This window comes from Sinohyriopsis cumingii, chromosome 7 (assembly GCF_028554795.1).
Source record: "Sinohyriopsis cumingii isolate HCF-2022 chromosome 7, ASM2855479v2, whole genome shotgun sequence".
NCBI classification, from domain to species: Eukaryota; Metazoa; Mollusca; class Bivalvia; order Unionida; family Unionidae; genus Sinohyriopsis; species Sinohyriopsis cumingii.
Genome location: NC_142967.1, coordinates 8,357,529 through 8,378,870, shown reverse-complemented (window position 1 = coordinate 8,378,870; position 21,342 = coordinate 8,357,529). Strand labels below are relative to the sequence as shown.

The following is a 21,342-nucleotide window of genomic DNA, read 5'->3' as shown; positions in this document are numbered from 1 at the left end:
GTATTTTTCTCAATTACTAGGAGCACTTTCAGCAAATGAGACAAAAACATGCCATTGGTAAAGTCATTTTACTGGTTAGAGATGTGGCCTTGGCCGACCAACACGGAAAGACTTTGCAGGAACTTTTACGGAATTACAGGACCCAGGCCATCAGTGGGGATACTAAACGGAACCAAGGGATCTCTCTGGAGGACTCTCTTGATAGGTGAGATATTTTTAACTTCCTTTTTAATAGTCACAATATTTATATTGTTTAGAAATTAAATCATCTTTTTAGGGCTGGATAGCTGATACATTTATTTTTTCTTCCACTCAAAAACATCTTGAATATATTTGCACATATAGCATTCCTTACTATAATGCCCTTCATGGACCCAGGCCACATTCCCAAGGACCTGTTATATGGGGAGTTAGCAGAAGGTGCACGACGAACTGGACGACCACATCTGCGCTACAAAGATGTTTGCAAGAAGGATATGAAGACGGCAAACATCAATGTCAATGACTGGGAGAGCTGTGCAAACAACCGTTCCAGCTGGCATCTAGCTGTCAGGCAGGGAGTTCAAAACGCAGAAGACAGAAAAACAAAAAAAAAATGAAAAGAGAGCTAGAAAGAAGGATAAACAAAAGCTTACTTTAGAGCTACGCCATCGTCTCCCGTAGACGGGCGGATGCCAAGACTGTAATGCCCTTCATTATAACACTTCCTTTTATAAGGTGAATATGTTGAGGGATCCTTTTTCATTATGTGGTATTATAATTATATGCATCATGTATGTCATTATAAGGTCATCTCACCATAAGGGAGCATTCTATAGTTCTCATGGACAGTCATTTAATGACATGTTCTTACATATTCCGCCTCTCAAAATGTGTGTTTCAGTGTAAAAGTTTTCCATAGATTTTATGGAGATAAATATGGTCCTCAATACTTGAAATGTGGCTATAGTCCCAGAAAAAATTCAGCATGGGTTCAGGTCTGAACAGCTTCATACTGTTTTTCCTTATTGGTGTAGGTGAAAACATTGCTGGAGTATGTTTTGTACTCCAGTGATAGTCCCTTTTGGATGTATCTAATTCATTTTTGATCTTTTCAGACATGACATTTTGGTGTTGACTGCACAGCTTCTTCTAAACAGCTTGATGAATGGAGAAATTCACAGCATTACCCAGTTTTCACTCATAATCTTTGATGAGTGTCACCACTGCCATGATGAACACTCTTACAACAAGATAATGCAGTACTATTTGGACATTAAATTAAGACCTAGAAGGAATGCCCATTCATTGCCACAGGTATAGTGTCAATGACATTGTGAATTGTTGTTTCAAATACCACTGGTATAGTGTCTATCATTTTGTAAGTTGTTGTTAATTTTGCATATTACTCTTGCATATATGGAATATGAAATTTAGGCGATATATAGTTTTGTGTTTGAGTAATTTAGAGCATATTTAAAGGTGGCTTACAATTTGAATTTTACCAGTAATGCAGGTAAAATGGAGGCAGGGTCATGATGTCATGATGATCTCAAAGCTTTTAGAATTATATCATGGAATTTATATTGCTGTTAATTTTAATTGGACCAATCAGATTTGTTAGAATATCATTTTTATAACCATGGCTGTTTGAGAAATGAGGTTTAAAATAACCTGTCTTCACATGTGCATTTTGACGTACCCTGTGCATTTTGACATACCCTGTGCATTTTGACATACCCTGTGCTTTTTGCGCACACTTAGGGATGATTACAAGGTAGAAGTGTATCTTTTCAGATTATTGGTCTGACAGCATCAGTTGGTGTGGGGAAGGCTAGTGATGTTCAAAAGGCAAAAGAGCACATCGTAAAACTGATGGCCAATCTTGATGCTGAGCTCATCAGCACAGTCAAGGAAAATCAAGAAGAACTCCAACGATATGTTGCCACGCCAACATCTGGTAATTGTCTGTATAGATATGCATTTGCCCACAGCAATAGGAACTATATGAATGCAGTTGAATCATGTTTTAGTTTCACATAACTTGTAAACTTACAGTGTTCTAGTGAATATTTTGTTACCACAAATTAAGTATTTAGATATTTGTCTGACACAGATTAAAAAAAAAAAAAAAATAAGTAACTGTTAATCCATCCCTTTTAGTTAATGTAGGATATTGATGAATTGCAATCAGTTAAAGTATCTGTGTTATTTCTTTGTATTAAATTATCCTGTCTTTCTCTCTCTCTCTCCCATTATCTTACAAACTGATTCTTTAATAGAATGTAATGTCACCAGAGACAGAACCTTGAATGCAGATGAGCATTTATTCTGGTCCATAATACAGTAAAACCTGTCTTGAGAGATCACCCCTTCTGCCAGCAAAAGTTGATGTTTAAGACAAGTCGGCACTCATAAGAAGTCTGTGTAGGAGGGACTGTTATCAAGGTCAAAATTCAAAAAGGAAAAATACCTATAATTACTGTACATAAATTTTGTTCTTGATTCATAGCTCCTGTTAAATTATTACTTGCATTCATATATATCAAAATATATAGCACTAAAAATGCATTGATCATACACATTATAAAATTCCTCTGAAGTTCACAAACTGGTATTATTATATGCTCATTTTTTTCCCGTTAACTTTACATTGACAGAATCGTTCAGTATTCCCCGATACTGAATGTGTGCGATAATACACATATAGCATTCACGTGAATAAAAGAACTACTTTCTTTTGTAAATAAACAATAGACTCAGACGCCAGCACTTTTGATTTGTAAACAAACCATGTACACTCGCAAAAGAGGCTCTTTAAGTTGTGGTTGTTTATTTGTTTCTGAATGAACTTAAACATGTTTCATGGACTGCAAAAAAACCCAGCTGTCTTGACATTTTGCGTTGATACAATGTTACCGATTTAGGCTAGCTACCTTGTATAAATGACGGATTAGGTCCTTACAAATAACAATGCATATACTGTTTTCTTTAGCTGGTGATAAGAATGGCAAAATAAAATATACTTACAGTTTTACATCCTGAATTTCCTCAAAATGTTTTTTCTTAGTTCTGCAAATCCGAATTACATGAGCCATGTCATAGGTTTTCAATCTGGATTACACATTTCGAAAGTGTGCTGTAATTTCGATGATAAGTACAATTGCATCCTCCTTACTGCACTCAAAATGAAATACACATTAAATTCCATAGCATCTTTTTGAAAATTGCAATTGAAAGACTTCATATTTTCCCCACGTTATGATTTCAAACATTCAGTGACAGAAACAGAAACACATTTGCAGACGTAAACATGCTTCTCCCGCGCCACTTCAATCCGATGTATTTCATGTATAATTTGCACAGATGAATCCAGTCCAAAATCACAAACTTTCGTCGAATCGAAACAAAACACCAAAATATATTCACTCCAGATCAAATGGAAAAGTCATTGCAATGCCCAGTCATTCACAATATGACTGCAAATTTCAATTTTAACTAGACACGCCATTTTCTTTTTGAAAGTTATGTCGACCGCGCAACTAAGTTCAAATTTATCTGGGCGGAGCTATGTGCACATTAATAATGATGTCATTTTGTAATGTCAAATCTGCGCTTGTGTATTTAGTTTGGAATACAGCATTCATTCATTTACGTTGTTTCTTGTAGTGTATTTTGTTTATATAATTAAACCTTAGATTGAATAAAAAAATGAGCATATAATAAAAAGGTTACTGCATTTGTATGGGAAAATAGGAACTCGTTTTGTCGGAAGGATATACTGCACTCACAAGTTCGTGCAGTATTCATTCCGAAAACTCGTTCCCATTTTCCCATACAAATGCAGTAACCTATAATTATGAGATTTTAATTGCAAAGTGAACTAATGTAAGGATCATTTATTACATTCTAGGATGAAATTTTTTCTCTGTTGGAACATTTGAGTCAATTTTCCCAGCCAAATTGCTAATTACTATATATTCCAAAGGCTTTGTTATAATGTTCTTTTGTTATACTTTATTGGTTGTAGTGTTTGATTTTGTGTGGTCTGTCAGAGAAAATTAGTTAATTGTAGGTTTTTTATCCTTTAGCTATTGTTCTTTGCCTATAGGTAGGATAATTTCAAATAGTTTTGTCTGAATTTCATTCACCAGCAAGTAATTTTTTAAATAAAGTAATAAGCAATTGATTTAAATGTAATGTTTCTTGATTATAAGTTTTTTATTGTATAAGTTAATGCTTGCTTATCAAGTCAGTAAGTTGTAAAGTTAGCTGTAATAACACTTTCTCAATGAATTTATTTACAGCTCAAAGTCAAAACCTAAGCCACTCACAACATGCATAATAAACAAATAAGACTCAATAAACAAAGGTATGTAACAGATGTACTAAGGTGACTGTGGCATATTCAGCCTTGTGGGAGGGGGTAATAACTGTTACTTCAATAAAAACCTTTACAACAATGATAGAATTAAGTCATTCAGAATAAAACAAATAGAAAATCAGGATGAAAATGTTTTGTATATCAATGGCTATGACAAACCTTATCGAAAGGATAGGAAAGCAGGTGTTGGTGGACTCCTTGTGTATGTTAGAACTGGTACTATTTGTAAAAGATAGGAAGACCTGGAAATACAGGAAATAGAATCCATTTGGCTACAGATCACTTCAGAAAAGCTAAGCCCTACTTCGTAGATTTTGTATACAGACCCACATCATCACATACTGATTGGTGTGAATATTTTGAACTTCAAATAGATACAATTTCAAATGAAGAGAAAGAATTTTATATTCTAGGCAGTATAAATAGAGACCTTCTTAATGATCAAAACAAAGTGAATTGGATGGATTTTATTGCTTTGTTATGTATAGAGCAACTAGTAAATGAATCCACCAGAGTAACATCTACCTCTAAAACACTTATAGATCATATTTATACCAATACAAAAGAAAATGTTTTGGAAGTAATGGTTCCAAAGATCGGTATAAGTGACCACTTTGCAATTTTTCTAACATGTAAAGTCAATGGCAAATCAACATAAAATAATATCCATAAATCCATTACTTATAGATCCTTTCAATACTTTGATACTGTTAAATTCCTAGAAGATCTGAAACAGATTCCATGGAATACAGTCCAAATCTTTGAAGATATTGATGATGTTTTAGATACTTGGACAGATCTGTTTATCAGTATAGTGAACAAACATGCCTCATTAAAAACACACAGGATAAAGAAAGACCACTAGCCAGGCTGGATGTCCCCAGAAATTTTAGAAGCAATAAAGCAAAGAAACCAACTAAAACCAGTAGGAAATCAAGCTGAATACAGAGTTTGGAGGAATAAAGTCAATAAAATGATACATCAGGCCAAACAAGCGCACTAAAAAAAAGTGCTGGATGAAAACCAAAATAACCCAAAAGCTATCTGGAAAGTGTTTACAGAGTTTGGTGTATTTAAATGCAAGGGTAAAACTGAAATTTTATCATGAGTGCATTTATACCAATAATCCAACTGACATCTCAAATATTTTTAACAACTTTTTTGTTCAAATTGCTGAAAAACGTAAAGAACCCAGAGCTTCATCTGATCATTTGGAACTCAAACATTTTTGTGCTAAAAAACTACCAAACAATATAAAGTTTGAAATTCCTGAAATGAGTCCAGAATTTGTGTTGAAATATATTTAAAAAATGGATGATTGTAAAGCTGCAGGACTTGATATGATTGGACCAAGGCTACTAAAGGTAGCCACTAAAGAGGGTATAACTTTTATTTGCAATGAAAGTATTAGGTCTAATAAATTTCCACAAACATGGAAAACTGCCAGGGTTACACCATTGCATAAAGTGGGAACAAAAGATGATGTAAACTACAGACCCATCTCTCCTTCCATGTCTCTCCAGATTACTAGAAAAACATGTACATGATTCTTTTCTCAACTATTTGAACACTTATGATCTTATTCATAATAATCACTCTGGCTTTTCACAGAATTGATTTTCCTAAAGCTTTTGATCTTGTAGACCATGAAACTTTGCCTGAAAAACTAAAAGTCTACTAATGCAGTGAAAACTCTCTAAACTGGTATACTTCTTAATTAACCAATAGAGTGCAAAAAGTATCTTTAAATGGTCAACTTTCTCAAAGTAAAAATATTAATTGGGGAGTACCACAGGACTCTATCCTTGGACCTCTGATATTCATTCTATTTATCAATGACTTACCTCTTAAGATTGGAACTTCAGTTTCTTCCACTGACTTCTATGCAGATGATACATCACTGTCTGAGATGGGTAAAACCAAAACGGTACTTTAAAATAACTTACAAGATGCTCTTAACAGACTTCAAGTATGGTGCAAGAAAAACAGTGTGATCATAAATATTGAAAAAACAAAAACCCTACAAGTTACAACACAACAAAAACAAGCAAGTCTAGATAGCGACAAACTCCATGTTCTATTTGACAATGTGAGCCTTAATATGACCTCTCATGATAAAATTCCTGGTGTATTCGTAGATAACAATCTTACTTGGTCTATTCACATTAAACATGTTTCTAAAAAGGTTAATTCTTATCTTTGGCTACTGAGGAAAATCAAAACATACATTCCTCTTCAGTATAGGTCATCTTTTATAAAACTTATATTCAGCCATATCTGGACTACTGTAATGTAATTTGGGGTAATACCTCTAATTCAAACATAACAACACTTTTAAGACTCCAAAAGAGGGCTTGCCATTTAATTCTAGATCAATGTATAGACAATTTTCAGGATGCAATGAATAATATAAAGATTTTAACAATACTTGAAAGAATATTTCTTTGAAAAGCCAAATTGATGTATAAAGTATCCAGAAAAGCCGTTCCTGTCTATCTACGCAATATCTTTCACCAAAGAGATGCTGATGGTACTCCAATTTTAAGGTCCATAAGAAGTAATAATTACATTATACCAAGGCCAAAGAAGGAAGTGTTTTAAAAAAAGTTTTCAATATGGTATGGAACAACATTTCCAGTGACATAAGGCAGGCTCCTAGGATTTCTTCTTTTCATAATCAGTGTCTCAAATGGATGAAATCTTTAGACGATTGAACAGTTCTAGTACAATAAATACCACCTGCTTTTCTGTAATTTTGCATCATTTTCACAGTGAATTTTTTAATGCAGGATGATATTTTATGTTTTATATATGTTTATGTGTTCACAGGTGTCTGTGCATATGTTCCAGGCTTGATAATTTGATTTTTAAAATTACTTAATTATTTAGTGTCAAGTCAGATTCTTCACATCATGTTGTATATACTGTATATATTGTACATAACAGATAGAAGGCCTTAAGGTAGAATAGTTCTGTAACTAACTGAGGTACCTGCTCTAAATAAAGACTTTATTATTATTATTATTATTATTATTATTTTAATTAGAGACATAGACAAATTCGTATTGTAATTCCACTTGCAAATGATTTAATCCAGTACCCATTGTGCTAAAGGTGGCTGATGCAAGCATAATGTTGAAAAAAGCTATAGTGTTAAGAAAACACATAAGTGGTGAAAGCTGATTGGGTCAAAAGCTACTACTTAAATTTTTCAACAAGTAAAATAAAAATTTGGAACAATCATTAGTTACAAAGGTTTTTAAAATTGAAATGCTGTATATTTGAATAATTTTATTGTGTTGTAACTTTTAAGCCAATCAGCTTTAGGCATTCAATCTGGAGTTCATGTAATTTTTACAGTTGAGCAGACTTTATTAAACGTGTATTTAATTTTTCCATGGAATAGGATTCTGAGAGTTGATTGGAGTGAATGCAGATGAGTCGAAACTTACCCTTCCATCTGTTTTTGTTTTCAGATTGATGAAGAGTTACAAATATCTTTTAAGTTTGGACAGTTATAGGTAGGCTTAACTTTGACCTGGCAAAAATTAACACAATTCTTATGTTTTGTGGCTTGTAACTTCATTTTGGTTCCTCACATAAATGTAAATGATGGCTTGATGAATAGGAAAATATTTTGGGAATAAAATGAGCCATAGATTAGTGCTTTTATGGACCGGAATATCAGCTAGAAATTGAAGGTCAGTTGTGGAACAGAATATTTGAAGCTGCCAATCTTGTCTTTATTATACTATGACAGACAAGGTCCAGTGTCTGAGAACAGGTCATTAGAGTAATTTGAGGAGCTTTTGAATTGTTTTCTTCAGTCTACTGCTTTTTTTTTTTTCAACATAAGCTTGCATCAGTTACCTGTGAAGTGTGAAAGCAGGGTGAGAAGATCTCTCAGCATGACATTATCAGTATTGCATAGATTGTGACAGATAATCAATAAATAATACAAACCATTGAACTGACTACATGTGTCCAAATCCTGAATGGATAGGAAATTGTTATATGGATTTTGATGATTCCAGTGGAACAATAGTGGTTGACAAGTATGTAAGTCTGGTTTATGGTTTTCTCATACGATTTTACCATATAAATCAAAGGAAATGGGTAACAAACTTTTCCCAACATTAGTTTATGCACCTGTGGAACAATCTGCAGTCTTCATGCAAACTCTGCTCATCACCATCACTTACTTTGTCACAAAGAATTAAACAAAGATCAGTGGTGATTATATATGTTTTTGCTGTTCAGTCATTTATAGCGATGTTGAAGAGCATGATTTGCTTAAAAATCACTGCACTGTTTGCATTCAGCAGGTAGATGATCAGAACAATGCATTTATATAATAAACTCAATCAATGCATGATAATTGTGCTTGTAAATGGCAGGTGGCTGCTTGTAGGAGAGACTGCTCAGATCAAGTTTGACTGTATCCACTGGGGCCCTAAGTGGCCAAGTGGTCTAAAGTACTCATTGTTCTGGATCATTGCCATCTCACCGCTGTCTGCGTGTGTTCGAGTCCAAGGCTCGGCTAGCGTGGGTACGTAGGAAAGCCTGCCAGTAGCTTCTCTTGGGTCGGTGGTTCTTGCCTGGGTTTTCCAGGGTTCTTCCTCCACCAGTTATACTGGCCACCATGTATGGCCTATCTTGTGCTGAAAAATGGCATTAAACCCTTGAACAACAACAACAACTGTATCCACTATATGATGATAATAAATGGGCTAATCTCAATTTTGTTATAGATGCTGGGATTCTGTGTGGACCTGAAACAGAAGCAGAGGAACCAGATACAATTATCCATGTCAGTCCAAGAGCAAATGATGCCTTCCGAGTTTCCATCACTAGAGTAATGAATACCATTGAGAACATAATGAGAAATGCTGAAGGTATGATTCGACCCATCTTCCCAAGTTGGAAAAGAATAGCAACTAAAACCTTTTATGTATCACAATTTCCCAATTCTAAAGAAAACTTAAACTTTACAGTAAAATCTGTCCATGAGACACCTGATGTAGAGGGAATCACCTGCTTACAACAGATGCATTTTCATTGTTTTTATGATTGTATTGTTACATCTAGGGGCTTAAACTAAGTAACAAGTAAATCCCAAACAAGCATTCAGTTTTCCAAAATATAAATTTATTTTTCTAAAATATAAAATCAAACAAAGTGAAAGAATTAACAATAACTGAATTCCTAGAATATTGTCCTAACTTGTACTATCAGTTTCATATTAATCTGGAAACAATCCAAAGGTATTCAGAATGAAGGTTCTAATGTGCTTTAGTGCTAACATGCTAGCACCACTTAAGAATCATGGTTCTAATAATCCAAAAGTTTTTTCTTCAAAGTAAATTCAATGAAAGTAGAATATCATAAAAGTTCTTGAATGTTTCACATAATCTTACAGAATAATTTCACCTGATCCAACAGGAACTGTCTGTTTTAGAATAAATGTTTTTCCACCAAACAAAATATATAAATCGTCTTACTCTCTTACAAAGCTGGCTCTAAGCTGTGAAATAATAATGTGGTGCTTGCATTCTCTTACATAGTCTTTATGTGCATGAAATCAACAGAACCTGAATCACATAAAAGATTCTCAAACATTTAAATCATGATATTTTGAAATAACAAAATATTGCATATTTCCACTGTCAACATCGAAACATGCTTCAAAAATTTAGAACTGTGGTTCAGTGATGGAAAGGCAACATTATACTTAGATGAATTGTTGTTTGTAAAGTATACTTCAACTTTAATGAGCTCTTCAAGTTTGCTTTATTGTTCATATTTGAAAAAAAGAGATCAAAGTTTTTAGGGGACAGCGAGTGAACATCTCATCTACTAATTGCGTGTTAGTAGTCTCCTGTATGTAACATACTGGAATATATGCATTATGGGAGTACAGTTATTTTTTTACTTCATAAATAATTGTACTTCACTTGTATGAGCCCTGTTATAGAAATGAATTAATCTTAAGTCATATATCTGAATATTATTTATCATTACTACACTATATATGTTTTGATGTACTTTCCATACCATTCTTGAAATTATTGACCAAGTTTAAATCTTTTTTTAACATACCATTTAATTTTCAGTGGTAAAAAAGGTTACAAGACCTAATAACTATGTCAGTGAATTGAATGCACCAGCTGACAAGGGAAGTGAGCCATACATACAGTGGATAAGTAACATGTGGAAAGCTACTACTGAAGTCCATGATCCAGAAGTGCGAAGGTTTATTAGACCTTGCTACAAGCACCTGCAGGTAAAACAAGCATTCTGGGGTCAAAACCAGTGACTTCATTAATGCAGGTTCCAATTTTTTTCTTAAATTTGCTCGCTTGGCAAAAAGCTACTTGAGCTAGTAGCATGGATCTGTATGGGTTGTGTGTCATTGGTCTTTATTAGTATCTTAAAAACTGCTACTACAAATGACTTTGCTGACTTAGCACCTCCCTTTTTCCAATCCAATTGACCAGAAGATCAATATCACAAATGAGGTGTGATCATTCCTATATTAGTGGCACAACCACAGTTAGCTCTTGACAGGAATTCCTCCAGAGAAGTCCCAACTGGAAATGATGGTATGTACAGCCACCAGTATGTATGGGTGTGGAACCCTTTTATTGCTGGATTTCAATACAGTCATTAAAAAGTGGGGCCACTTCACATCCTCTGCCACAATATAAATGTGACCACAAACACCTTTCCATTCAGGAAGGACCAAATCTGGGGGAAGTCAGTCCCAGTTAATTATTATTATTATTGTTATTATTATGTTGGTTGACTCTATAGTCATGACTTACCTCCTCAAACAGGAGGGCACGATATGGAACAAACTGCCTACTGGTTCTGCAGTTTCTGCATTGGTGTTGCCAACTGCAGATCAATGTACAAATCAGACACATTATTCTGTCACCAGGCCGATCAGTCCTAACACTAACCTCTTAATGCAAGTGAGGTAGCTGTTACTTCCATTCTTTAAAGTCTTTGGTATGAATTGGCCAATAATAATAATAATAATAATGTAATAACAATAGTAATAATAATAATAATAATGTAATAACAATAGTAATAATAATAATAATAATAATAATGTAATAACAATAGTAATAATAATAATAATAATGTAATAACAATAGTAATAATAATAATAATAATAATGACTTATTTAAAGAGGCTAACATAATTAGCTAAGAACTAATATACCTTGAGCATGAAATGTTTTGAAAAATTATGCTATCTTTAAGAATCTCAACTTTTTCTCATCTTATGCACCAGTCAGTCATAACTGTAAAAGCTGTGATGTACATTGAAAGCAATGTTCAGTGCAAAATGGACACCTGTCTCTAAAGGACAGTGTTGTCATTCTCTTCACTGACCCTTATATGCAGGTGTTACTGTACTTTATATTTTTTCAGTGGTATAATGAGGCCTTGATAATCTATAATGATGCGAGGGTTAAAGATGCTGTGGATTTTCTGAAGGAGAAAATGGATGACTGGCAAGACAGGCCTAATATGGATGCAAATGAGCAATGTCTGCTGATGTTGTACAGAGGTAAATATCCTTTTGGCTGTTTTGTATACACTAACAGGCATATGTGAAAAGCTGTGTTATACACATTGACAGGCATATGTGAAAAGCTGTGTTATACACATTGACAGGCATATGTGAAAAGCTGTGTTATACACATTTACAGGCATATGTGAAAAGCTGTGTTCTACACATTGACAGGCATATGTGAAAAGCTGTTTTGTATACACTAACATGCATGTGTGAAAAGCTGTGTTATACACATTGACAGGCACATGTGAATGTGTGGCATTTCAGCATGGTTGCAGTTTGGATAAGGGAGATAACCAGAAAGTACCATAGAGTGTGCATTTAAAGGGAGATAACCAGAAAAGTACCATAGAGTGTGCATTCTAGCATAGTGTCACAGAATGGAATGCTTCTTATGAAGAACATAGAGACAACAATCACATCAAAATTAAGATGATTTAATTAAATGATGAATTTATAAAAATTATTACATAATATTAAAAAAATAACTGCATAGAAACTATTCTTAAATGTTCTTGAGGTTCTTAAGCACTTTATAGTTCATTGAACTGTTTTCCCTCTAATGGCTCCCTCACTCGAGATTGGTCTCAGAAGGCTTTCTCCCTTTGTATATATATGCCCTCTGTTGGCTTATTCACTGTATAGGTATGTCCTCAAATAACTTCTTCACTTTATAGTGAATTATAGGGTACTTTCTGGGGCTCCCATGTCCCGATGTTCTTAGGACGTCTTGGGTTTGTTCACCCTTGTGGCAGGATTCCCTGGTTAGCACAAACTCCCTTTAGTAGTCTCTCATCCTGGCCTTAACTTTCCATGGCTGGAAGTGGCTATTAAACAAAAGTGATAGCATAAGTTATTTACACTATATGTGTACATTAGAATGAGTGACCGTTACTTATGGTGCTGTTTTATACAAGTGCTCTCTTTATGTCATGTCTGCAGTTATGTTCTTATCTCTTACTTCACTAAATTTAAGAAACCCTGGATTTTATGAATGAAACAATACAAATATGAAATTCTTGCATTGCTGCTGACCTATAAAAATAGATTACAACATAATTGCATAGTATCTTCAAGGTACTAGCATTGCAAACTTGAATATAAATTACAGTCATTATATTTGATAAACATAATAGTCTGTAGAATATAAACAATCAATTATGTAAAATAAATATGTAAGTAGTGAAAATACAGTATACTAGAATGAATTGTAATGAATAAAATCAAATCCTCAAGAACAAATCCTATTCTATAAAAACCAAAAAAAACAAAAACTTGACCCTCTCAAAAGTATAATTCCAAACTGTATACAGCTCCAACACTTTTCTCAATATTATTCAAAATACTAAAAGAAATACATTTTCATGCCTTAATCTGGCATTGCTAAACATCTAGGTTTTAGATCCTGTCCATACATGTAACTGCCCGAATTTACTTTGCACATTGTCACGTTGTGCAGACCTTTGGTTATATATCATAAAGTATATGGGCTTCTTGCCTGATGAGAACTATAATAATAATAATATTAGATAATAAAAATAATAATAATAATAATAATAAAAATAATAATGAGGACTTTGTATAGCACATAATCTTTAGAAGCTCTAAGCGCTTTACAACATTAGACAACACCTATAACATAAAAAACACATATAATGATATTATTACAAAAAAACAAACACCATGAAATTAGAAAACAAAAAACATGTCCTGAAAATATTTAAGGTAGGAAACATTATTAGGTCTTTAAGTTTGTTCTTGCAGAACTATCACACCACTATCGACCGCTCCAGTGGCCTAGTGGTTTGAGTGTCCGTCCTGGATGTGGGAGGTCATGGGTTCGATCCTTGGCCGAGTCATACCAAAGACTTAAAAAATAGGTACTAACAGCTGCCTCACTTGGTGCTCAGCATTAAGAGGCTAGTGTTAGAACTGGTCGGCCTGGTGTCAGGATAATGTGACTGGGTGGGACATCATGCTATATGTCTGTGGCATGATGCCCCACTGCTGGACATGACTATAAACTGTCACGCTGCAGACATCATAGCAATATGACTGAAAAATTGTTAAAGCTAAGTTAAAAAGAAAATCCAAATCACACCACTATCACAGTCATATTGCTTGAGTTTGTATTCTACAGTCAACTTCATATAATAAATCTTTACCAGAGTTGCTAATACACTTCAGGTTTCTGTTATATTGAAAATCTAATCTTATTTAATTCATAAATAAAATAAGTGAGTAATTTTGAGTTAATTTGTGACACATAGTTGCAAACATAACTTGCTTTCTAATTGGGTAAATTTTGAATTTTACAGCAGGAAGATTCATGAGATACTGCTGTAAGATTGAAACAATATGAAATTATGTCTATATCAATGAGATGGTGCCACACAGAATTATCATTACTGCTCTCTTGGGACTGCATTTGAACACTATTGTTATATCGTGGCTATCTATGTGACATAGCTCCATACAGAATTACACATTTATGGCTATCTTAGGACTGGAATTTTGACACTATGATCAAATCATGACTATCTTTGTGACATAGGGTCGTCAAAAATCATGCATTTACAGCTATCTTAGGACTGGAATTTTAACACTATGGTGAACTGGTGTCTATCTCTGTGACATAGGTCAGTACAGAATTACACTTACTGCTGTCTTGGGATTAAAATTTCCAAAGTATTATAGGCATTATGTAGATAACACTATTGTGTGTTTGAGGTCCTGAGGACATTAATCATGGTTTTGTTGTTAAAAATGTTTTACTGGTAACACTGATAATTGCCAATAAAATTGCAACATTAAGATTACCATGTATATTCTAGGATCCAAAGCATTGTCAGTGAAAGTCAATTTTCAACAGTAAAACTAAATGTATGTTGTCAGATGCAAAATGCCAATAAAGGTCAATTTACGACAGTAAAAGGGTCGTTTGATATTTTGGGACTTTTTAAATTCTACATTTCCTCTGAATAAGATACTCAGTATAGATAATTATGAACTAGAAAGGAAGGAATTAAATCACCATGAAGTGGTTATTCTGCTATACAATGCACAGTCATTAAGCTAAAGATAAATGGAGCATTTAGAAATAGTCATTATATAGTAACAACATGGACTGAAATATCACTTCCTCAATTCAGACCATTACTTCTCTGTTCTGCATATAGACCCTCCCAAGTTCCACCTCTGGCTGGGGTTGATTAACTAGGAACTGAAACTGAAAAGGCCTTTCTAAATGAAGAATTCTAGATGACTTTAATATTGATCTGTTCAAAGATCCTCCTCAAAAATGGTCAGATTTCTTCCAGACATATAATTTATCCCAATGATTGATAAACCAACAAGGAGAACTGAAAACATTTCTACCCTAATTGACAATATCTAATAGAACAGAAAATGGAAGTGCCTATTTATGCCATCAGTATGTATAACCAGATGCTCTCCACTTCTTGGACATGAAACGTTTTGAGAAAAACGTATTCCTTTATGACTTGGGTCAAATGACTTTCCAAGAGATTCAAAATGTATGTGACATTTACACTGCTCTTGACAAGTGATTTGGACTTTTTAACAATGTTCTAAACAAACATACACCATCAAAAATAAAATGCATCAGACATCATTATCAACAACTTCTGAAACAATGGAATCTAAATATAAAAGGGATCATTTTCTTAAAAATAAAGACTCAAAAGACTCAGAAGTTATAGAAAATAGCAAAAATAGAGTCAACATTTTGATAAATGAATCTAGGAAAAGTTATTATGCAACTTGTGTTAATGAAAACATATTTTGTTGTCTTGTGGCATTATCTCAATCCATCCAAAAAGCACTACATTTCAACTCAGTTCAGTTATAATGGCAACGTTGCTTCTACATTAAATACATAAGTGACATGTTTAACCAATTCTTTACCACCAGACATAAACCCCATCTTACGTTTTGTAAAGGCTAGAGTTCCTGATGATCTAGATATTGTGAGAGAAAGTGACATTCTCTACACTCTTAGAAAATTCAACACAAAAATGTTGTGTGGTAGAGATGAGGTTGGATCAAAAGTCCTACATTTATCAGCACCAGTTATAGCAAGGTCTGTTACCTGCTTGATAAACCTCAGCATTACTTCAGGTTAATTTCCAGATAAACTAAAGTGTGCTGAAATTACTCCTAATTTTAAACAATGATGTATAAGTGATCCTGGAAAGTACAGACCCATTTCCATACTTCCAGCTTTATCTAACAATTTTGATAAACATGTGGCAAAACAAATTTATCTCCCCTTTTCCACAAGGAACATTCATGTCAAACAGCTCTCATGAAATTAACTGTCAGTGGCTGGAAGAAATGAATGCTGGCAATCTAACTGGCATAATATTTCTAGATTTTAAGAAAGCCTTTGATCTTGTTTTGCATGATACTCGCCAAAGTAAACTACGTTGTTATACATTTCATGACCATGCAAAAATTGGTTTAATTCATATTTATGTGATACTAAGCAACATGTCTCTATGAGAAATGTCCAGTCTATCCCATGTTATATCAGGCATGGTGTTCCACAAGGCTCTGTACTGGATTCCCTCTTTCTTTTATTTATCATTGATCTTTTAGAGTTTGTACTCCACATATAAATACTGGCATATTTGCAGATGTTGCAACAATTTCTTTGTCAAAAAGCACTGTCTAAACCCTGGAATGCAAAAACGAAGTTCAGACCTTGGAATGCAAAATCCAAGTTCACACCCTGGAATGCAAAAACCAAGTTCAGACCCTAGAATGCAGAAACCAAGTTCAGACCTTGGAATGCAAAAACCAAGTTCAAACCCTGGAATGTAAAAACCAAGTTCAGACCTTGGAATGCAGAAACCAAGTTCAGACCTTGGAATGCAAAAACTAAGTTCAGACCTTGCATTAATTGAGGAGTGGTGAGAACAATATCAGCTGGTGATATAAGTGAATACAAGACAAGTGCATGCTTATTGGAATGTGTACAAAACTTGCAAAGTTAAAAAGAAAGAGATTATATCACTGGACATTAATTGAAATGTTGAGAAGCTGTTAATAGTAATCATTGATGGAAATTGTAAATGAGAAAAACAAGTAGAAAATGTATGTAGGTCTCTCACATCTAAGATTTCATTGCCTAGTAAAATTTTTAAAGAGCAATGGACAAAGGACTCCTGAATTCTTTGCTATAATGCTTATACAAACGTCTAATGTTTGACTACTGGCCAGCAGTATGAGGATATTGTACTAGTTCTCAACTTGACAGAATTCACAAGTTTCAAAAACAAGCAGCTTGGTTGATTATCGATGTCCCCACTGTCACATTTTGTTCACAGAATTAAAATGGTTAAGAATAGATGGGAAAATAGATTTTCTGAAACTAGTTCTAATTCTTAAATGTGTCAAAGTAAATTTTCGAGAGTACATGACTAAATTAATATATAAAACATCAACATCATAAAATCTAAGATAGAATGTTAACAATTAAAAATGACCAAAACCTTGTAAAGAACAGTCCAAAAAGTCTACATTATTCAGGAGATAAAATATAGAACTCACTTTCTGCTTGCATTCTATCCGTTGATTCAGTTAAATCCTGTTTAAAAAAATGTACATGCATTTATTTCAAACCTACATGCCAATGCTCAGTGGTGCCAGACTCACAACTGAAAGGGTGTGGGTACAAATCCTACCACTGGAGCAGCCTGGGTCAGCTAACATGGTGTGTCCTTGGGCAAGGCAATCTGCTCCAGCTGTCTCGATACTAAATAACCTAGTTGTATTGCTGTGCAATTAAAGCACCTAACCGTTCCAAACCTACATATTAACAAACAAACAAGTAACAAAAGTATGTAAAAAAACATTTAAAAAATTGTCATATATATATATATATATACCACATACATTAAAAATAACATTGCCTTTGAAGTGTTGGTATAAAGCAACTTGATATACCAATAGTATTGGTATATCAAATTGTGATTTGCCCATGGCATATTAATATGCATAATGAACATGTTTTTATAGCTATTATACTCTCTAATTATGCATGAATTTCTTGTAATATTACATTTTAAAAAGGAATAAATAGCAAGAAAATGATTTTCTTGTAAAATATTTTTTATAGAAACTAACAATTTTATACAACAACAAAAAAAACAACAATACTAGTCCAGGAAATAAATATTATTGAGCTCCACCCTGTGTCGTCTGCTGTCATCTCTGTCAACACTGCTGTTTCCAGTCTCTCCCTCTGGCAAAAATAAAACACTGCAACTCTGTGGAAAAAAGAAACCAATGACATCAGATAAGGAGCAAGATGATGAAGAAACATTTAATCTACTAAACTGTGAGTTAGTTGGAGAGTTTGATAGAGACATGGCTGAGACATTTGTAAATGAAAATGATCATTGTGTTAGGGAAGACAGATTTGTACACCATGAGCCTGATGATGTTCTGAAATTTATAGAAAGTAAGCAGAATGCATACACTTTAAAAAGACACTTTTTGATGTAAGGCTAGTGACAGAATTCTTGCAGTCAAATAATAAGTTCAGAAATTTACACAAGGTACACCCATCTGAATTGGATCAGCACCTGGCTGGTTTTATACTCAGTGTTAGGAAAAAAGATGGATCTGAGTTTGAACCGAACAGCTTAAGAAGCATCATCAGCTCCATTGATCACCACCATAAAATCAAGAAATATGCAAGTACAATCATGAGAGGAACAGACACAAATTTTGCATTAACAAGGGAAGCTCCTCGTGCTAAGCAAAAAGATTTAAAATATAAAGGAAAAGGAAATAAACCCAATCGGAGTCAAGCAATCACAGACGAAGAAATAAATGCCTTGTATAGTAAAAAAACTAATGGGGATGGAAACACCTGAATCCATTGTTAACACATTGTAGTTTAACAACTCTGTGCATTTTGGTTTGAGGGGAGTGACTGAACATTACAATCTGAAATGGGGGGGGATGTTACACTAAAGAAAGATGTGAATGGCCTCGAGTATCTTGAACTCAATGAAAGGCAGACAAAACAAGAACAGGAGATAATGTCAAGGACATCAGGGATATTAATCCTAAGATGTATGAAAACAAAAACAACAGAGAGAGAGATCCACTTGCTCTCTATAAAAGGTATGTTGAGCTAAGACCAGCAGACTTTTGTCAACGTGAAGATCCTTTCTATATTGCATCCAACACTATGCCAATCTCAGCGACAAACCCAAAATGGTTTAGGAAACAAGTCATTGGAATTAACAAACTTGGATGCATCAGGAAAAAAATGAAAAAAAAGGCAAATATTACAGAAAGAAAGAAATTAACAAACACAAGTAGCCGAAAGTACTTAATTCAGAAGTTAAGAGACAAAAACATTCCCCAACTGATATCATGCAAATTATAGGCCACAAAAACATACAGTCTATAAACAGCTACTCAAACATTAATAAAAAAAAACAACAGACGTACTCCAATTACCTGAGCAACACCAGCCACCCAAGTAATAATGCTGTCAACCCCCACCCCAACAACAAAGAAATTTCCAACTGCACAGCAGCAGACTGCAGTATATGAAGTTCCCAAACGTGTAATAGTCAGCAGAATAAGATTATCAGCAACCCATTCTACGGATCAAACATCACCATACAAAATATGTTTGTTATGAACCCAACAGAAAACATGAACGAGATCCCTAACTGGGTCAACTTCTTTCAACAGGCGAATTTTCAAACAGGGCCCACACAGCAGAAATGTAGGAGAATTATTGAAAGTGACACTGACAGTCAGTAGGAATAGCGACATAAACACGATATCAATGAAATGTTGTTAAGGTTAAACTGTTTAATTACCTATTGTTCCTTCATTATTTTGATGTTTCTGGCTAGAATCGTACTGTTGCTATAGATGCAAATGTCCGCCCTGTTACTACTGTTCATGACAACGAACACTGCAAAATTCAGTGTTTGCATGCACATTATTAAAAATATTTTGAATGTTAACTATCAGCCTTGTATTTTCATTTCATTTAATATTGCTAAAGGAAACATATAGGAATTAATATGATTGAAGTGTACAGGAAATTATGAATCACTACAGAACTTCTTTTTTGAGCGTACATACATGTGAGGGGTTATGAAGAGTTCACTCCCCTAAAGTGCACTGTTTGTGGCCGTCAGTTTTATCTTCCATATAAAATGAAAACTTTGATGTGGTATAAATAAGATATATGTATATTATGTACGCTGTATCAATGATATGCCACTCGTTGTATAAATTTTACATTAAAAGGAAACTCTGGCAAAGCCTCGTTTCCTTTTAATGAAACATTTATACATCTCATGGTATATCACTGATACAGCGAACATACTATACATATATTCTATATATATATATATATATATATATATATATATATATATATATATATATATATATATATATATATATAAAACACAAACTCGGTTAGAGCATCTGCTTCAGATGTGGGAGGTCGCTGGTTCAAATCCGGGCAGAGTCATATGAAAGACTTTACAAAATGTTACTAGCTGTTGCCTCACATGGTGCTCAGCATTAAGAAGCATTAGGATAATGTGATTGGGTGGGACATGATGCCACATGTCCACATGTCTGCGGCATGATGCCCCAGTGCTAGATATCACTATAACCTGTCACAATGCAGACATCGTAGAGATATGACTGAAAAATTGTTAAAGCTATGTTAAATATCCAAAACACACATAAACAGTGTATGAACATCTGTCTACGTTTGTACCTAACAATGACAAAATATAATACTGATGTAAACTTTACTAAATGCCATATTTTGGCAGAATAGCCTAAAGGTATATCCAAGCAGAAGTGATCATTAACTGCTGTGTATAAATGAAGATCTTGCTAAAAGTCATTTCAGCACATAGATATTGGACAGATGAAATAAAATGCAGTTAAATCCTCCTACTTTCAGAATGTATAGTTATTTTGATGAGAGAGACTGAAGAAATTTTAGTTTAGGTTTTAGTAGAGTGTCTCAAGGGAGATCAGTTGTATTTAACTAATTGAGTTACCCTCTTTAAATAAAGACATCATTATTATTATTATTATTATTCACCAAAAAAAGTGTGAAATTAATAGATGGACAGATGGATGGATGACACAGTTTGTAACAAGGGAATACGATATATAATGTTGATCTGACAGACTCTACTTTAGTGTAGGTCTTGTTGTTGTACAAAAACATACCAATGTAAAACATGGATATATGTCAAATGATTCAGAAGCTATTAAATCAACAAAACTGTTACATATGGACAATTGTTGTTGTGGACTTAATGCCATTTTTTAGCACATGATATATCTGGTAGAGATGGAACCTG

At 33.9% G+C, this 21,342-nt stretch overlaps 1 protein-coding gene across 1 annotated transcript in view; it reads left to right on the top strand.

Moving 5' to 3' along the window:
- The window catches only part of LOC149794708 (ATP-dependent RNA helicase DHX58-like), a 71,222-nt gene that overhangs the window by 32,808 nt on the left and 17,072 nt on the right, over positions 1–21,342 (top strand). The window contains exons 7-12 of the mRNA XM_089964327.1: positions 21–205; positions 1,098–1,296; positions 1,777–1,939; positions 9,115–9,258; positions 10,477–10,646; positions 11,803–11,941. Coding sequence (XP_089820453.1) covers positions 21–205; positions 1,098–1,296; positions 1,777–1,939; positions 9,115–9,258; positions 10,477–10,646; positions 11,803–11,941 — 1,000 coding nt within the window. The remainder of the gene's footprint in view (positions 1–20; positions 206–1,097; positions 1,297–1,776; positions 1,940–9,114; positions 9,259–10,476; positions 10,647–11,802; positions 11,942–21,342) is intronic.